This window comes from Gopherus evgoodei, chromosome 8 (genome assembly GCF_007399415.2).
Source record: "Gopherus evgoodei ecotype Sinaloan lineage chromosome 8, rGopEvg1_v1.p, whole genome shotgun sequence".
NCBI lineage: Eukaryota > Metazoa > Chordata > Testudines > Testudinidae > Gopherus > Gopherus evgoodei.
The window spans coordinates 101,122,081-101,142,509 of NC_044329.1; the positions used below are offsets into that span (position 1 = coordinate 101,122,081).

The 20,429-nt window shown below is 41.3% G+C and overlaps 1 protein-coding gene across 3 annotated transcripts in view; it reads left to right on the forward strand.

The window, feature by feature from the left end:
- The window catches only part of GLIS1 (GLIS family zinc finger 1), a 285,082-nt gene that overhangs the window by 135,781 nt on the left and 128,872 nt on the right, over positions 1–20,429 (forward strand). For all 3 annotated transcript variants that reach the window (XM_030573308.1, XM_030573307.1, XM_030573306.1), the window contains one exon: positions 2,310–3,414. In XM_030573308.1, coding sequence (XP_030429168.1) covers positions 2,310–3,414 — 1,105 coding nt within the window. The remainder of the gene's footprint in view (positions 1–2,309; positions 3,415–20,429) is intronic.

The following is a 20,429-nucleotide window of genomic DNA, read 5'->3' on the forward strand; positions in this document are numbered from 1 at the left end:
CGGAGCCAGGGCAGGTAGGGAACCTGTCTTAGCCCTGCTGCACCACCAACCGGACTTTTGGCTTATCAAAATCTCCCAGATTGCGTTTAGTAGCAACTGGGAGATTGAGGCTGATTCCGGGAGACTCTCGACCAATCCAGGAGGGTTGGCAACCCTATAACATATGCCTTCAAATATTGTGATGAGACCTAATATAAAATGGATTAAATAATAGAAAATGTGACTGGTGCCTTGTACTGTAAAACATTTCTCATAATGAGTCTGAGATGGCAGCATTACTACTGAGCCATGAGCTATGCTGGCCGTTCCAAATGAAGGCTTAAAAACCATTGCTACTTCTCCGTCATCTAGTTTGCTTATGCCACATAGTTTACAGGGAGATGGGTTTAGAAATGGTTTAGAGGTTTTAAAAGTGTATTAGGACTGTGTTTTTAAGCCTTGCCATCTTTAAACCCAGATGCCATAGTTACCATGAGACCAACGCTACAAAACTAGAGAGAGAGAAATGATAGTGAACTGAGTATGCAAACCACTAAAAATTATTTAAAATAGTATTTTTAAAGTAGTAATGTCACAGTTCAAGATCTGAGTGCTGTATCTCAATGGAAAGTAGGGAATTCTAGTTCTCCAGCGGGATCAAAGCTCTTATACCTAATACTGATGGTTCAAAGGATACTAGATCATAAACCTGTCACAGCTAGAAGACTGAATATTTCCAGTACTGAGTCTCAGTGCACTGTAATCTTTTTGACAAATCTCTCCTTGTTGTGGGTATGAATAGTTTTTGTGGGTGTTTTATTTTTAAATTCATAGCTGTTGGAAAGCTGCCCATAGTTGGAACGTTAGAGTAGTCGCAGCAAAAATGGATTAGTGATCAGAATGCAGGTGAAATAGTCAAATTGTAAGATAAATGAATCTACCCCATGGTTCTGTGATTTACCCCATAAATATTTCCATTACATATGTGCACAATACCTGCATGTTTGACTCATCAGTAGCTATCTGGCTATACATGCTGATTATACACACATTGCTCGCTCTTTAAAATTTTTCCAATTTTGTCTTAAATGTGGTTTCCTTAAAAACTTGCTGAATAACCATAGTTGCCTCAGTGTTTGCAGTATTACCCACAATCCTCTGTAGCGTGAAATTCACTCATGTGAAGAGGGCCAGCACAAGCCCTATATACTACGTAAACTGCAGGAATATCTAGGGAACAGCTGCTAATAGTGAGAAATAATGCAGACACAGTTATATCCGCTATGACAAATATTTATAAGAGAGATAAAACTTTGTGCTTTAGGGCATAAGCCAACCACTGATTGCCTGGAAGAAAATATTAGGAAAAAACTTCTCCTATAGGCAGATTTATTTCAAAATTGTCTGTTATGGAGTTTTTTAGACCCTTCCGCATGAGTCAATTTGTATAGCCCAGTGTTAGAACAAGACTAAATGGATCTGATCTGATGTGGCAATTCTTATGTTCCTAACTCTATTTAGTTACCTAAGGCATGGGTTCCTACCTTAGGGGTTGTGACTCTCAGTAGGATCTTGAACAAATCCAGGGAATCAAAGCTACCCTACCCTTCCCACATTACCAAATGGCAGATGGGGCCTGGCTAGATCCCAGCTGAATAAAAATGGGGTGATCTGGTAGGGAAAAGGTTGAGAATCACTGATCTAAGGCAACTAGCGAGGTTTTTTTTAATTGATGATTATTGTACATTGTAATAGTGACCAGCAGTTCCCGTTATTCCTTTATATTCCCTTTGTTCAGCTGATCAGAATTTTTCTTCAAACAAATGCCTTGTGAATTGAAAGTTTGTAAATTTTGTAATGGTGAATGTCTCTAGAGAGTGTGAGCAAAATTAACGCCACCACTATGAGCTATGGGAGAACTCCAAAACACTTTCCCTGTGTGCTCTAATGAAAATGCTTTATTCAAAAAGCTCAAAAAACTAAAAAATGGCTAAAGCCTTAAACTTCACACTTTTGTCTATTGTTTTGTCCAACCTGTACATTGACCCTATAGATTGTGATTGATGAGTTGCCAGTAGTAGCAGGCTGGAGGGGGAGTTTGTACAATGTGTAACCCACTGTGTAAAATTAATCCCATATAAAATGACGCTACCTTTACAAGACCACAGAGGAAACATTGCAGGATTTTTTAAGTTAATTGTTTGAAGACACAGACATTGTGCAGTAGAGAATAAGTGGTTTCATTCTCCGGGGCATAATAAATATGGCATCTTGTACAGAAATCAAAAATTCTCCCACAGTTGGTGATGTTTAATGAAACTGTATTACAGGTCTCCCAGGTTTCAAGACTCGGTCGATTCTTCCACTTTGTGCATGAATGGAAGTCACCCAGCTCAGCACATTAAGCAAGAGTGCCCAGGTGATTATAAGGTTCTTTCGGAGGTTTCTGCACATAGAAGGACTACAGAGGGAATGGAGCTGCGAGCCTCTGGTAGTCTGCATCCTGAAATAGACCTAATGAATAATAGCTTTACAAATTCACTTTCATCATACTTGTTTAATAATGAACATAGCTCCTCCCTGGGTTCATTGTCCTTTGGCAGTCCTCAACATTCAGCCAGGCTACAATCAAGCAACCTGAAGAAAAGATGCATCTCTGTTATGCCATCTTCAGCTGAAGGAATTGATATTACAGCTATTATCCGCACGTCGCAGACATCACTGGTCACCTGCGTGAATGGTTTGCGGACTAATTCAGCTGGCATTTCCTCTCATCCTGTGGAGATCAGTCACCACAGTGCTCAGAAATCATCTCGTCTCCAGTCTTGCTCTCAGCCTGGGCACCCTTGCAGTCTTCCCTCTCCTTCAGCATGCCTTGTACCTATTTCCACTGAATGTGACAGAGGTGACTGTGATCCGCTACAAATGCAGCAAATAGAGGAAAATGCAAGTCTTAACCTTATGATGAATGGTACTAGTATTCCTCAGCAAGACACCTCGCACAGCAGCCAGAAGGTGAGTTTCTTAAAACAAGAACCGGTCGATGATTATTCCTCTAACACAGATCTCTTTCGGCATCGTCAGGGGCTGCCACCGCCGCCTTATCATTTACACCAGCAGCTAAGCCAGACTCAAGGGACTTTGCCTCATTTACACATCTCCGTGTCTCCAAAGTCCCTTCAGCCCAGCGAAGGAGATGAACAAGAGATCTGCAGTGGCAAACAGGTCTGTCGGTGGATTGACTGCAATGCCACTTATGACCAACAAGATGAACTGGTCAGACACCTAGAAAAAACACACATTGACCAGAGGAAGGGAGAGGACTTTACTTGCTTCTGGGCTGGCTGTGTCCGTCGTTATAAGCCTTTCAATGCTCGTTACAAACTGCTGATTCATATGAGGGTTCATTCTGGAGAAAAACCAAACAAGTGTATGGTAAGTCTGGAATCTGTTTGTTTGAACAGAAACATGCTACTCTACTCATTCACTGGCTCGCTCTCTTCAATATTATTCAAATATAATTATTGTACTTTTCTGTAGCTTGGTTTGTTCTAAGGAGAATTAGGGAAGGAACTTAATTTTAAAAAAATGTTTGAGTAATAAATATTGTAGCTCTTGGAAAAGAGAGTCAGTCCCCTTATATGAAAGCTTAACTTTTAATACAACGGTTTATTTTTTAATATTCATTAAAGCATCAATAAAATGATGATCAAAGCCAGCAGCAGTCGTTTAACATAAAATAAGGATCACTGAGCCTCGGGTGACATTTTAAATAAAGAAACGTAAAACTCATCTAATTAAATTCTTTTCATTCCTCTTTCTCAACAATAACCCATGGATAATAGTGCAAAAGTTTGAGATGGTAGTTGGGAAAAGAAAAAGAATCATATTAAGGATTTAAAATGGTTAAAAAATCAGAATATCTTGAGATTTTCTCAGGTTATTAGGGATTGGTTTTAGGGATTTGTTTTTTGAACTTGCAAAATAGAGTTCTAAAAAAATAAAACCCTTTGTTCTCCTCTGATCAAGCTATTGTAAACAACTTCAGCACTCCAAAAAGGGGATCTTGAGAATAGCACTGTCTGTTCATCTGCATCCTATGACGATAATACGGCCAAATTAAAATAAAAGTTAATGACTTCCATAGAGCTTTCCATATGCAGGGAGGAGTAATAATATAAGACCTTGAATAGACTAGATAAAACTAAGCAAGTTTGACATGAGCTTCCAAACTAAGCCATGAGATTTTCAAAGCTTTCTTTGTGTACTGCTGTTTATAAAAAAAAAAACAAAAAAACAAAGGAATAATTGCACCAGCAGGTCATGGCAGTCAATTGACACAATTTCCCCCCATTATTGTATTGGTAGCAAAATCTTATAGCAAGAAATACTGGTAAGAAGGTCAGGCCAGGATGAAGTCCATTATGGGGCCTGTGTATATGTGTGTGTGTGTCTATATGATAAGAGCATATATATATATATATATATATATGGTGATAGAAATGTCTCAAGGCCTTGTGTCAAGTATTAATGATGGGTTGGAGGGGAGGAAAAGTGATATGCAACATTTCTTGCTTTGCCAGAGAATAATGCCACATCACCGTAACAACTTTTAATTTGCCTTAGATATCTTAATGTTATTTCGATATTAGTATTATTCAATAAGTATTCCATATAACCATGTATATGGAATAACAGTGGAAATAATGGAAGTAGTGAGGCATCATTATCTAGTTGCTTGTCACATTTTAAGAGTGACAACTGTATGTGTCTAATTTATCAAGCAAAAGTACTTATACAAATAATTACCTTTTGCCTCAGTTTCATAGGTAGCACCAACATCTCTTGTAAAAGCACTGAGGAATTTAAACTCCTTACAGTTATATTTATTGCCGTAAATGTTAAAACAACAATGAAAACCCCTTTCTTTTAAATAAAAATGTAATGAAACTGCTAAACCATCTGGATTTCTCAGTGGAACTGGCTTTTTAATCACTTATAAAGAAATGAAAACAATCTCTCCTCTTCATTTCTTTCAGGGTTTTTTAAGGAAAATGATAAAATGGGGGAAGTTGGTTAGCTTTTCTATGATGATGAAAGACATAGTAGAGAGTGCTAGATTTACTCAGGAGATGGAAACTTTTTCATTTTCGCTAAGATGCATATTTGACAGCTATTGTATAGCAGATTTCTAATGTTACATTCCCAGTCAGTGTTTGTATAGGAGTCTATGTATACCACAGAAGTTAGTTCATGTAACACTAAACATTTCCCTCTTTCAGTCACTTTGTTAGTCTGCATTAAATAATTGGCTATTGACAACATCTCAAGAATTTAGTGTTGTGAAAGGCCTGATGAAAACCTGCATATTGAAATGCTGGAAATATGTATGTAGTCTTGGCATGTAAATATATAAAGCGCTGTTTCATTACAGCTGACAGTGTAATCACTCCAATACTCTGTGTGCTCCAGAGAGAATTAAGAGCATAACGTCACATGAGCAGTTAACTCCTTCCATAGCCAGAACAAAAATAGTGACTATTAGCAGGTAATAATAATTGAGACCTGGAGTCCTATGTTATAGTAAAACCAGACCTTTGGGGCACATTAAAAATGCATCTTTTTTGCAAATCTAGCTTCCTGCTGTTGAAAACATTTGATCTAGCAGTGGAATCTGAAGCCACAGACTTGTCTCCTTAAAATTATTATCCACAAACGGGGATCATTTGCCTGCTGAATAACATTCCATTTTTAAAAAAAGATTTCTTTGTGTTTCCTTTGTGCTATGATGTTATGCCATTTTACGTTATTGGTTATCTTTTGATGGGGTAATAACTGTGCAATTACCCCTGGAAATTAATACGGCAATTCATTTTGCATCAATTGAGGGCTTAGATTTTGTTTTGTTATGTTTAGTGGAGTGTCCTGTTCAGTAACTTTGCATCTCTTGGTATTTGTAGTGGGGATTTTCTTTCATTGCTTACAATTACCCATTGTGCACACTTCTACCTCCTTTTTGAGGCTGCTGATTTTCTTCTTTCTTTTGCCTGGTAAGATTGCTGGCGAAGTAGGTATTGGGACTGTTTGGGGCGGTTAGCACAAATAGCGCTCAATCCATATAAATAAAAGTTTTCTTCCATGTAAAATTATTAATTTCTTATGACAGGCTTTGCTACTATGTATTGTAATAGACAAAGGAATTTTGGAATTCAAGCCACTTGAGAACAGGAAATACATGAGACATTTTGATTGAAAAGTAAATGGTCCACTAAAACTGCAGTTAATCCTTTTATTATCTTTCCAACAGCAGTTTCCACAATACTTTCATGAGGTAAGCTTCTTCCAGTCCAACTGTAACACTCTCTCATCATTACAGCTGGTTTAAATTTAGCTAGCATGCTTCTTTCTCTACTACCAACGGTCGAAAGGCAAAATGACATCCGCTGTAGAGGAACTACTGAGATTTTGGGTACTTCTTGTGCTTTCTGCATTTTGTTGCCAAAACCTGGACTCTGAGTATTCTCCTTTCCTATTCAGTTATATGTTCTAATTAAGCTGTGTCTTCTCTTCATTGTGTTCCTTGTGTTTGATTTTTTCCTTGGGCTCTGCAAGTAGTCTAAAGGAAACTACCTAATCTCTCTGCAATATCCTGTTATGTTTCATACTTAACTCATGTTGTTTTAGTTTTATTAAATTTGGGGTTCATCTGCATTATAATCAAAAATATATCCAACAAAAATAATGATGCAATGTACTTAAGACTTCAACTTTTGAAGATTAATTTCATGCTTTTTTAGATTTGATGTCCCAGACAATTGGAATTTTGATTGTCTGAGACAGCAAAAATTAGCAAGCTTAAATGGTTTTCATTTAAAAAAATATTTCTCATAGCTGCATCTTTTGTTGTCTTTCAGTTCTACCAGCATTTTGATGTATGGAATAATAGTAATCCCTAAATACTGTAGACTAACCATAAATCCCTGTTTGAGAATGTAAATATATGGCTGCTTGTTTAGTCTTGTTAGGCCTAAAATTGTTTGATTTGGATAAAACCACTGTTGGGTCATCTTTTTCAGTCCCTTCTTCAAACTTGGGCAACTAAGAGTGAAGAGAAATAAGAAAATCTCATTTCTACTTATGCAATTTATTTGTTTATAGAAACTAGTCATCATAAAGTGCGGTGCTCTTGTAAACCACCAGTGATAATGGCTTGACAGGTGGCTCTCAATCATTAACATATCTAGTTCACTTATCTTAAAGAAGCAAACTATGTAGCCTGTTGTTTTCACTCTTGCTTTCTCTTGTCCAACTCCGTGGTGTCCTACACCTACTTGTCACATCTTGTTCCTTCTTTGATTGCAAGCTCTTTGGAGTAGACACTCTCTTTTATTTTATGTATGTATTGTATGCAGTGCACAAGAGGGGGGGGACAAATGGGCATGACCCCCACCTCCAATAATTGGCAGGAGCACAGAACTCCTCCATCCCCAAGGCCACAGCAGGTGGAGAGAGCTCCTCTGGCCCAGTGGCTCAGTGGGAGCACAGAACATGCCCCCCAAAAACCAGTGAAATTTTAAATTCCTGAGCATGCCCTTGGGCCTGACCTGGCTGGGGTTATTGGTTGCAACTGCTGAACCAAAAAAAATCTATTTATGTTGTTAAGAATTAGCCCTTTTAATCTAAACATAGTAACTTGTTAATCAGTTCCGACGGAGTAGGTATTATAATAGCCCCATTACAGATGGGGAAACTGAGGCACAAAGAAATTAAGTGATTTGCCTAAGTGCACTTAAAGAATATGCATCATGGGCAGCATTAGAACTCAAGAGTTCCTGGCCCCAGATCTTGTGCTCAGGCCACTACATCACATTAGCTAACCATCTACCTCTTTAAAATTGCTACCCATGTTGCAGTTCTCTGTACCAAGAGCTATATAAATAAGTAACAGTACTACTAGACTTTCTCTATGTATTTTGTATGGGTGGTTTAGAATTTCACAGGCCTTTTAAAACTTTAAGCATCAAAAGGGCCTGATGCATTTGGTAACTAATCAGGGGTTTTAACTTGATTACTACACCTATGCTGAGCAGCCAATGAGGAATCTGTTTTGATCAAAATGCAGCAAGGTGTGTTCGTCAGCAGGGAAATTCCATACTTGTGCATCCAGTTACCTGATTTATATAACTATATGTGCATTGATATGTGTGTAGTTTAAGGAAACTCAGGTCCACATCCTTTCTGTAACTCAGTTCCTTCATCTGTAAAATGAAGCTAATGCTGACCTGCCTTAAAGAAGTAGTGTAAGGACGATTTCATTTATGTTTGTAAAATGTTTCCAGCTCTCTGAATGGAAGGTGTTGTGGGAGCACAGAACAATAATGCACAGATGCCAGGGATAGTATTTTCAGAAATGTTAGTGTTGGCCTAACTTTGCTACCATTAAAGTCAATGGTAAAAAAACACTCACTCTACCCAAGAGTATAACCACATTCCCAGAAGTCCTTTTTTTATTGAATCTGACATATGCATCTCCCATACAGCACTTCCTGATGCTGTCTAGGAACTGGAGGGTTAAGAGCTTTGTGTGGTGAGGAGGAGGAGGACAGTAAGTCAGTGGTTTGGTGATGATACTAAGTGTATTTGTTTATTTAAACCGCTGCAGATTGTCCGTTACAGATAGTCTTGAATGCACTGAAAGATTGGACTGCAGGATGTCACATGAAATTTAACTTTGATGCATGTAAGCAAGTCTGAACTTTTTATATCCTATATGTGGTTGAGCTCTGAATTTGCAGGGTCCTGTGAAGCAAATGGTTTAGAAGTGATTGTGTGTAGTTGGCTCAATGAGGGTGATCGTTCACTGATCAGCGGCAATTAAAAAGAAAATGAAATTCTTTGGTGCATTAAAGAGAGAGAAGATAGTATAGACAATATTTTTGTCCTAAAAGGCTTGGGACCTATCTACTTGAAGGACCACATCTGTCCTCAAGCTGTACTGCCATAGGTACAGTCAGCAGAGTTTCTTGTGCTGGATTCCCCTCGACTTCTATGAAGGTCCTCAGCTTTGGAACCAGCTTCCCACTTTGGCCCAAAATAGCCATAATTTGTTGACCTTCAGGGCATGCATGCATCTATTTGATAAGGCTGATGCAGAGGGAGCGGTTTGATTGGGGTTAGATGTGCGTGGGATGGGACTTATGGGACCTCGACAAGAAATTGAGTTTTGGTGGCTGTTATGAGGTTGTCTGCTAATTGTTATCTGTGTTCCTCTAATTTGTGTCGGGACACCTAGGGTTTTGGATAGGTGCCTCTCTCTTTACATTTGTATAAATCTACATTAATCTAAAAAAATTGATTCTAACTGCCACCGTTTAACACCCTCTTCTAGGGGACTGTGTTCAACTTTGGTCATGCTACCTTCAGAAAGTGACATAGACGATTGAAGAGATGAAGAGAAGGGTAATACGGAAGGTTAGAGGTACAGCATGGGACTTTCATAAGAATTATTCCTTTCATAAGGAAGAAGACTCTGTTTGCATGGATCTTTATTTCAATTGACTTGATCAAATTATTCAGGGGTGAGGAGGGCATAGTTAAAATATAAGTCACTCCATTCATTTGCTATCTATATGTTGGTTGGGCTGCGATGTTTATGCAGAAACAATCACCATGGCATATAGGCTTTACTATTGATTCTTCATGAGAGATCAAGAAAACATTTATGAAAATAAATTCAGTGCATTTAGAATCACTAAAAGGAAATACCACTCTAATAGAGTGTGTACTCAACCTATGAAACTCACTGTCATAAGACATAGTCAAATCAGATATTGTGGCTGGGTTTTTAAAGGGCTGCATAACTTCCTGACCACTAATAAAGTTTGTAGTTATGCAGTCTAAAAACAGGAGTAATGAAGTACAGTTGTATAGGAGGTAAGCTGATCACCTGATGGGTTCAAGGATGGAATTTTTACCTTTCTGTACCACATTGCACAATTGGCAAGGTATATATGAGGAGGGGGAAGTCATTTTCCTCCAAAGCAGCAGATCTTAGAAAACTAAATATTTCAGGATGCTGAAAAAGCGTAACCAATGGCGTGGTCCAGTGTGGAGATTTTAATGTTCTCCCAGTTACTGTACCATTTGTCACTTCCATGTCATATGCAAAAGTGAACTAGTCACTCCAGGACTCTCCTCCAACATTGACCAAAGTCATTCAAGTTCATTTTCTGATAATATAGAGTAAACTATGCCCAGAGTCAAATCTTAAAATATATTACCTGCAGCCTGCCATCTCTGGCTGCCAAAGACCAATATTCCAGGCAGTGCTCCCAATCCTCCTTGGAAAATTTCTCCTTTGCTCTCTTTACCTCCCTTTAACCAATTGGCATGCAAAAATAACATCTCACTATCATTATCCACTTGTCACACAGAACTTAGGGAACAGTGATGCTTTCTCATTGTAAGACACTAGGAATTATTTGCAGCTCTGCTATGGTCAGACTCTGGGTGATATTCCAAACAAAGATTCATTTGAAGCCCACTGTTAGCACAGATCCATAGACCTCTTGAGGGGAGTCTCCTTTTGAAGATATTCTGGAACCAGCCTCCAACTCCCAATTCATTCCAGCTGCAATATCACAATATCAGTTTCTTTGCAACCCAGATCAATGGATTGGACCAAATGGTCACATCAGAGGATGCAAAAGTTGAAATTCCTTCCCAATTCCAAGCAGCTGGTTTGCAATAACTTGTAAAGATTTTAGCCTAGCTTACTATTTCCCATGTTGCAAAAGTGTGACAAGAGTTCTTTCTCTCTGTGCATCTCTTCTGGGATTGAATTGCCCATCAGTTTCACTGTATGAATCTGTCCATTGGTAAAGATCAAGGGATACAACCTAAAGTAATCAGTTTTATTCTCCATCTAGTCATAAGTATTGCAAATAAGTATTTTCTTTTCTCTGTAGGAAAGTCTTAATATTATAAAAATGCCTAAAAGATATGTCCAGCAGTTGAGCCCCAGAAGTATAATTTAGCTGAGTCTCAACAGCATTTCAATAAGGCAGATTTTCTCTAGAAGGTCCAGTTAAGAAGGCTATTCATAGTGGGCCAACTGCAGTTGAGCAGAGTGCAATAACCTTCCATCTGGAAGCAATGTGAGCGTACTCTTATTATCAAAAATAATTTCACATCCTTGTTTAGTCTTCCATCTGAATATTATTAATTTTATAAATACAGAGGTTGATAGGCTTTAAAATTCTAAGCTCTAAAATAAAGTATTAGGGAATGTATCCCTGAGGTTAGGCGCTTTGCCTCACTTGATTTCAAAGCACGTGCTGGGTGGGGATTATTAAAAATGGCATGACATTCTTCTGAAATTTCAGCAATTTAGCCTTTTTAAAAACCAGTCAGAGGACAAACAAAAGCTTGGATCACCTGACTGAGGGTTGGGTCAAATTGAAAAAACAATAAAATAAAAAAAATTGTCAACAATATACTCATTAACGTCTCTTATTAGGCCAGTACATTTTAATGCTGTGTATTATGAAATATCATTTAATAATTACGTTAATCTGCATTTGCAGTCAGCACAAAGGTCTTATAGTATAGTCTCAAGGGAGAAGGAGGAATTTAGTGCACATCAAAAATTTTATACAGTAATGTGTACAGTTGGATCTCAGTTCTAAAAAGAGATATTATTGTTATTTCAGGAAAAGCCACTAGTAGCTGGCCTTTTAACAACCTTATGAGAAATAAAAAGGAATGGTTGTCAGAGCATGATCCTTGTATCTGTGTACAGCTCACTGTTGGCCAGTTCTGATACTCTTATACTGAGTAGTATTTTATTGGACAAGTAGTCTTGTAGATTTCAGTAGGGGCCACTTGTCAGGTAAGGATGGGATTCACAGAGGTATTTAGGCGCCTAGCTACCTCTTTGAATTCAAGGTGCTATTCAGAATGAGTAAATGTGTCAGACTCTGACCCCCTCTGACTTTTGGCAAAACTCCTATTCTAAAGTTACCAAAAGTATCCATCAATTTTGGATAGCTCTTTTTGGGGGAGGACGCAGATTGATAGTGCACCTAGATGCTAAGCACCCAATGAAATTCAGGTTCTAGATGTCTCAGACTAGGCATCCAATAATTAAATCACTGAAACTCCGTGGACACTTCTGGAAATTTTGGTATTAGCCTTTGTGTCCCTGAGATTCCCCCAATGTAAAATGGGATTAATAATATTCATGGCACAGCGGTGTTGTGAGGACTAATTAATGCAATGTATTTTTATTATTATCATGCATTGCATTAATGGGCCTAATAATAATAATAATAACAGATCTATAATAACACTTTGTGCCTCAATAGCTCCTTTCATTTAAGGATCTCAAAGCACTTTACAAACAATAATTAATCCTCACAATGGTGATAATTGTGACTACTTCACAGGTAGATAAACTCAGGCAGAGATTCTGGGCTAAATTCTGCTCCCATTTACACAAGTGTGAATCCAGAATTACTCTGAATTTATACCTGTTCAAATGAGATCAGAATATGACCCAGAGAGCTTCACCTACAACTTGCTCTGAGTCACACTGAGCCCTTGGCAGAAATGGGAAGAGAAAGAACTAGTTTCTCTTTAATTGTTTTCTCTTCCACCTATTTCTTCAGCATGCTCTGGGACCTGATCCTGGAAACCCTTATTCACACAAGGAGCCCCATCCACTTCGATAGCATTACTTGCAGGATCAAGCTTTTGTTTGGCTTTGTGGTGGCTTTTGAAGACAATACTGTAGCTATCAACTGATCTGACTCTGTATAATGTCTTCAGGGTACCTGTATTTTTTGTGTAGAAAGGTAACTCTCAAGGTGTGGTGGGCAGTTTTTTTGCTGAGATACATGTTAGATAGCTATACATTTATATCACAGACATCTGTCATTGCCTGCCTTTTCTATTCACATCTCTGTGTTAGTCCCTGAACCAAAGAACAATGCGAGTTTTATTTCTGAGACTGGACTTGCTGTCTACAGCAGTGTGCCCTCTGGCTCTCATATTTTTATTGTTGTGCATAGATAACATATGTGTGAAGAGATCCTACAGTCAGGTACAGCATAACTGCAATATTAAATAATTGACCCTGATCTTTCTTTTGAAACTGCATCCAAAGCATTCAAAAGTGGGAAATGGAAAAAGCATGTTCTCATAATCCTGCTCAGTAAAGTTTGCACAACTGCTCTTTGTTTCATCATCCCAACAATAAATCTTTCATTTTTGCCAACTGAGAATGCCTACCAAATCTGCAAATGATTACTTCCCTGAATTGTGTTGGTATTCTTGCAATACATTTTTCTTACGTGGGTAATGATAAAATAGGAGTCCATCAAAAATATTTTATTACCTGGCTGAGAGCCTTTTACGAAGCACTTTTGATGCAGGGAGATTCTTCCAAGTGTTTTAGAACCAATGCTTACAACTTTCCTTTAACCCTTGCAATGAGGTCAGACAAAGAAAAACATTCCCTGGGAATGTCAAAATCAAAGTTAGTCAATCAGTAACCGGTAGAACATCAGTCTTGGGTATCAGTTTAACCAGCAGCCCCTGAATTGGGAGTAAGAGCATGTTACTTCAACTTATATTTGTAAAGAATATTTTGTTACTGTTAGATTATAAGGCTGATGGATTTCAGACTCGTGGAAAACTTGTAAAACTAATCTGCTATGTCCACATTGATGATAATTTCTGTGTGTGTGTGTGTGTGAGAGAGAGAGAGAGAATACACACACTCACACACACACACAATAAATATACAATACCTATCTACACCTATGTATAAAATACGGTATCTGTATGTATAAGAGATGGAGGAAGCATTGTTGATGTCCTAACCAATGGCTAGGAAGACAGAAGCCTGGTTCTCACATTGACATGTTGTGTGGTTTTGAGCAGTTCATTTCACTTGTCTTCTGACTCAGTTTCCTCATCTGCAGAATGGGGATAACAGTATTTGCATGCCTTATTGGGGTCTTTAGAGGACTGTAGTAGGGCAGCTGCCCTGCTCCTAAAAAAGGCTAGGCTGATTGGGGAAGCAACCACAGCTGGGGCCACACCCCAATCAGGCCACAGCTGGCCCTATAAAAGGGCTGTGAGCCAGGAACTGAATCAGTCTCTCTCCAGCTTTAGAGGGAGAACGACCTGGCTGCCTGGGAGCTCAGGGTCAGGGAACAGAGCAGGGCTGGGGAAAGGCCAGAGGAGCTGGGGAGCTCCAGCCTGGCAAATCCCCAGGCTGTGGGCCTGGTTAAAGGCCAAAACGGGTACTGGAGTTGCAGAGGCTGCAGGCCATGGTTAGGCAAAGGAAGCTGGTCCGACCTCCTTGGCAATGATGAGTGGCCTTTTATGGACTGCAGTTTGCACCAGTGAGCGGGGGCTACATGATGACTGACCGCCATTGAGGCAAGGTGGGTGAGAGGGTTGGGGGCTCCCCTGGAGGGGAGACCCAGAAAGTGGGGGTCCTGTAGGAGCAGAACCCCCAGGTAAGGGGCACTGGGGTCCGGGAGGGACGTGGGGGCCCTAAGGCAGGTGAGACACTAGCCTGTAGAGAGCGCTCCAGGCTGGACAAGAGCTAATTCCCAGGATGACCAGCAGGAGGAACTGGACTGGTGAGTCTCACTTCACTACAAGGACTGATTAATTAGTGTTTGTAATGGTAAGCATTATCCAAGTGTTTGGTACATTAATCTTTATTTTTGTGTTAGAGCTCTATTCTGATGTACTAAAATTACATTTTCATTTAGAATGAAAGATGTGTAGGTTGTCCAAATAATGCCAAAGGAACGCAGTCACATACCAGTGTCTAGACATGATTCACTAAATGGTGCAGCTGAATGCAAATATGAAACACTTTGCACTTAAATGGCACCTTGCAAGTGAGGAAGATGCATGGATTTTTATCCCCATTGAACAAGATGGGAAAGCTGTGACTCAGAGAGGTTAAATTACTTTACATAAGCCAGTGACAGAATAATTAATAGAACCCAAATCCTGAGATTGCTCTAACAGCTAACCAGGCTTCTTCCATAGAAAACAAGGGCCTTCTTGAATGACACAAGTCATAATACCTATACTCATAGGTGCTACCAATGAGTCTGCATCACAGAAGTTGTTTGCACTTACAGGAAACAGGCAGCAGATCTGTCTCAGTATTGTGTATCTTTGACAGTGCCACTTCTGATGTTTGAAAAGATGTCTGCTTGCCTCTTTCCAATCAATTCTCTTATTAGCCAAGACAGGGCCTTCCAATAAAGCAGGATGTCAGAAAATGTATAACACCTTTTTACAGTTATTTACAGATTGCAAGAGATTGGTAGGATTCATTCATTTAAAGATTAAAAATGTCTATGGATATTGACAGCATTCAGGCTACAAACCTTCTGTCATAAACAGATAGTTAAGGGTTAATGTCTCTTTCACCTGGAACACCTGACCAGAGAACCAATCAGGAAACCGGATTTTTTCAACTTTGGGTGGAGGGAATTGTGTGTCTAAGTCTTTTGTCTGTCTGCCTGCTGTCTCTGAGCTTTGGAGAAGTAGTTCTGTTTTCTAATCTTCTGTTTCTAAGTGTAAGGACAAAGAGATCAGATAGTAAGTTATATGGTTTCTTTTCTTTGGTATTTGCATGAATATAAGTGCTGGAGTGCTTTGATTTGTATTCTTTTTGAATAAGGCTGTTTATTCAAAATTCTTTTAAGAAATTGCCCTGTATTGTGTTATCTTAATACAGAGAGATCATTTGTATTTTTTCTTTCTTTTTATATAAAGCTTTCTTTTAAGACCTGTTGGAGTTTTTCTTTACTTCAGGAAAATTGAGTCTGTACTCACCAGGGAATTGGTGGGAGGAAGAAATCAAGGGGAGATCTGTGTGTTGGATTGCTAGCCTGATTTTGCATTTCCTCTGGGTGAAGAGGAAAGTGCTTTTGTTCCAGGATTGGAAACGGAGAGGGCAAGTCCCTCTGTTTGGATTCACAGAGCTTGTGTCTGTGTATCTCTCCAGGAGCACCTGGAGGGGGGAAGGGAAAAAGGATTATTTCCCTTTGTTGTGAGACTCAAGGGATTTGGGTCTTGGGGCCCCAGGGAAGGTTTTTCAGAGGGACCAGAGTGCCCCAAAACACTCTAATTTTTTGGGTGGTGGCAGCAGGTACCAGGTCCAAGCTGGCAACTAAGCTTGGAGGTTTTCATGCTAACCCCCATATTTTGGACGCTAAGGTCCAAATCTGGGACTAAGGTTATGACATGGTGTAGCAGCGGTGGGATCTAGACAGAATCCAGAAGCCAGTAGGAATATTATATTTTTCTTTTCTCTGCTAAGGGCTTTTTAGCAGAGAGAAACAGTTTGGTTTTAAAAGGGAACCAGAGAGAATTTTTTTTTCTGCTCTCTCTGGCAGTGTGTGCCTTGCATGTTAAGCAAGAAGTCGTTAAGGGCTATCACCAGTCTTTTGTCATGCAATAGCCCTCCCATTAGGAGGCAAGTACCAGCACTTATATGCATGCAAATAAAGTGGTTTTTCAGGTTTACTTAACATTGAAGATTAGCTAAAGGCACTGTTGCTAGGCAGACTTCAGGAGGCAACAGAGCCTGCAGTTCAAAAGAGAAACACCGGAGGGCACCCCAACACAAGAAAACAGGAACCATGTCTACCAGGACAAAAATGGAGGCCGAAGGCCAATTCAAAGAAGCTGAACACAGGCGACAGATGGAAAAACACAAACAGGAACTAGAAATAAAACAAAAAGAGATGGAGATAAAAGAAAAGGAAGAAAACATGAAACTGGCAGCCTTCCAAAGAGAACAGGCAGCCCAAGAGGCAGCACACAAAAGAAAACTAGAAGAAGAAGAGGTGGCCTACCGAAGGAAACAAGCAGAAGATGAGGCGGCCCACCGCCGAGACATGGAAAAACACCAAAAAGAAATGGAAAAACAACAAAAACAAATGGAAAAAGAAAATGAAGAGAAGGAAAAACAGAGAAAACATGAACTGGAGTTGGCAAAAGCTGGGCTGCATGTGCCAGCCACCCCTAACAACCCGGCGCCAATTATTGCTCCACAGCACAGAAAATTTCCCACCTACAAGGCAGGTGATGACACCGAGGCCTTCTTAGAAAATTTTGAAAGAGCCTGTCTTGGGTACAGCATCCCCGAAGACCAGTACATGGTAGAATTAAGGCCACACCTCAGTGGTCCTTTAGCAGAGGTGGCAGCTGAAATGCCTAAGCGGCAAATGAATGACTATAAACTTTTTCAAACCAAGGCCAGATACAGAATGGGGATAACCCCAGATCATGCCCGTCGGCGTTTCAGAACCCAAAAGTGGAAACCAGAGGTGTCATTTCCCAAACACGCCTACTACATTGCAAAAAACTATGAGGCCTGGCTAACAGGAAACAACATTCAAACCTTGGAAGAACTGAACCTCCTCATACAAATGGAGCAGTTCTTGGATGGTGTTCCTGAAGACATCACACGGTACATACAAGATAGAAATCCCAAAGATATCGCTGAGGCGGGGGAGATTGGAGCCAAATGGATGGAACTGGCAGAAAGCAAGAAAGCTACTGTCAAGGGGAACGATTACCCCAGGGGGCACACAGACCATAAACCCTACAACCGAGGACAGCCAAAGACCCCACATACCACCCAAGTAAAGCCACACATACCCTACCCTTCAACCTCACCAGTCTCCAGTAACTCACCTCGGCCCAGTGACCCATCAGATGGAAGATGCTTTAAGTGTAATGAACTGGGACATATCAAGGCCAACTGTCCAAAGAACACCATGCGAGTGCAATTCATTACACCACCATCACACCAAAGATCCCCAGGCCCGGATGCCTCTCAAATACCCGTGGAGCGAAGGGAAAATTTGAGAGTGGGCGGAAAGAAGGTTACTGCGTGGAGAGACACGGGGGCACAAGTGTCAGCTATCCACCAATCCTTCGTTGACCCCAAATTCATCAACCCAAAGGCCAAAGTTACAATTTACCCCTTCATGTCACAAGCTGTAGACTTGCCTACAGCTCAACTGCCTGTCCAGTACAAAGGCTGGTCAGGAATGTGGACTTTTGCAGTCTATGACAATTATCCTATCCCCATGCTACTGGGGGAAGACTTGGCCAACCAGGTGAGGCGGGCCAAGAGAGTGGGAATAATTACCCGTAGCCAAACCAGGCAAGCTTCCAGACCCATTCCTGTTCCTGAGCCGTCCACAGAGGCCCCGTCTGTGTTACCAGAGACCCAGACAGAGGTATTGGACCCGGATTCCATGCCTACCACTGAAACAGCCACAGCATCTCCAGTCCCAGGCCCGGAACTGGAACAGCAACCAGCACCAGCAAGTGCAACCACATCTTCAACCTCAACGCCAGAGGGCGCCAGCGAGCCAGAACTGGCAGAAGCACAAGACAGCCATACCCAAAAGGCTCAGCCAGAGCCTGAAATACCCTCAGGTGCACCAGCGGAGAGCGGTTCACCAGCAACGGAAACAACCCCATCACCTACATCGCTTCCAGAGGGACCAAGCCCAAGTCCACAGTCTGAGAAAGAACTGGTGACCCCAGCCTCAAGGGAACAGTTCCAGGCTGAGCAGGAAGCAGATGACAGCCTTCAGAAAGCGTGGGCGGTGGCACGGAGCACCCCACCGCCTCTCAACTCTTCTAATCGATCCCGGTTTGTTATAGACCAAGGACTTTTATACAAGGAGATTCTTTCTGGTGGACACCGGGAAGAATGGCAGCCGCAAAAACAGTTGGTGGTTCCAACTAAGTACCGGGGGAAGCTCTTAAGCTTAGCCCATGATCATCCCAGTGGCCATGCTGGGGTGAACAGAACCAAGGACTGGTTGGGGAAGTCCTTCCACTGGGAGGGGATGGGCAAGGACGTTGCCAAGTATGTCCGGTCTTGTGAGGTATGCCAAAGAGTGGGTAAGCCTCAAGACCAGGTCAAGGCCCCTTTCCAGCCACTCCCCATAATTGAGGTCCCATTTCAGCGAGTAGCTGTGGATATTCTGGGCCCTTTTCCAAAAAAGACGCCCAGAGGAAAACAGTACGTACTAACTTTAGTGGACTTTGCTACCCGATGGCCAGAAGCAGTAGCTCTAGGCAACACCAGGCACACTGTGTGCCTGGCCCTAACCGACATCTTTGCCAGGGTAGGTTGGCCCTCCGACATCCTTACAGATTCAGGGTCTAATTTCCTGGCAGGGACCATGGAAAAACTGTGGGAAACTCATGGGGTGAATCACTTGGTTGCCACCCCGTACCACCATCAAACCAATGGCCTGGTGGAAAGGTTCAATGGAACTTTGGGGGCCATGATACGAAAATTCATCAACGAATTCTCCAATAATTGGGACCTAGTGTTGCAGCAGTTGCTGTTTGCCTACAGGGCTGTACCACATCCAAGTTTAGGGTTTTCACCATTTGAACTTGTGTATGGTCACGAGGTTAAGGGGCCATTACAGTTGGTGAAGCAGCAATGGGAGGGGTTTACACCTTCTCCAGGAACTAACATTCTGGACTTTGTAAGCAACCTACAAAGCACCCTCCAACACTCTTTAGCCCTTGCTAGAGAGAACCTAAAGGATGCTCAGGAAGAGCAAAAGGCCTGGTATGACAGACATGCCAGAGAACGTTCCTTCAAGGTAGGAGACCAGGTTATGGTCTTGAAGGCGCAACAGGCCCATAAGATGGAAGCATCATGGGAAGGGCCATTCACGGTCCAAGAGCGCCTGGGAGCTGTAAACTACCTCATAGCATTTCCCAATTCCTCACTAAAGCCTAAAGTGTACCATGTTAATTCTGTCAAGCCTTTCTATTCCAGAGACTTACAGGTTTGTCAGTTTACAGTCCAGGGAGATGATGCTGAGTGGCCTGACGGTGTCTACTACGACGGGAAAAAAGACGGTGGCGTGGAAGAGGTGAACCTCTCAACCACCCTGGAACGTCTGCAGCGGCAACAAATCAAGGAGCTGTGCACTAGCTTCGCCCCATTGTTCTCAGCCACCCCAGGACGGACTGAACGGGCATACCACTCCATTGATACAGGTAATGCTCACCCAATCAGAACCCCACCCTACCGGGTGTCTCCTCATGCCCAAGCTGCTATAGAACGGGAGATCCAGAACATGCTACAGATGGGTATAATCCGCCCATCTACCAGTGCATGGGCATCTCCAGTGGTTCTGGTACCCAAACCAGATGGGGAAATACGCTTTTGCGTGGACTACCGTAAGCTAAATGCGGTAACTCGTCCGGACAACTATCCAATGCCACGCACTGATGAGCTATTGGAGAAGTTGGGACGTGCCCAGTTCATCTCTACAATAGACTTAACCAAGGGGTACTGGCAAGTACCACTAGATGAACCTGCCAAGGAGAGGTCAGCATTCGTCACCCATGCGGGG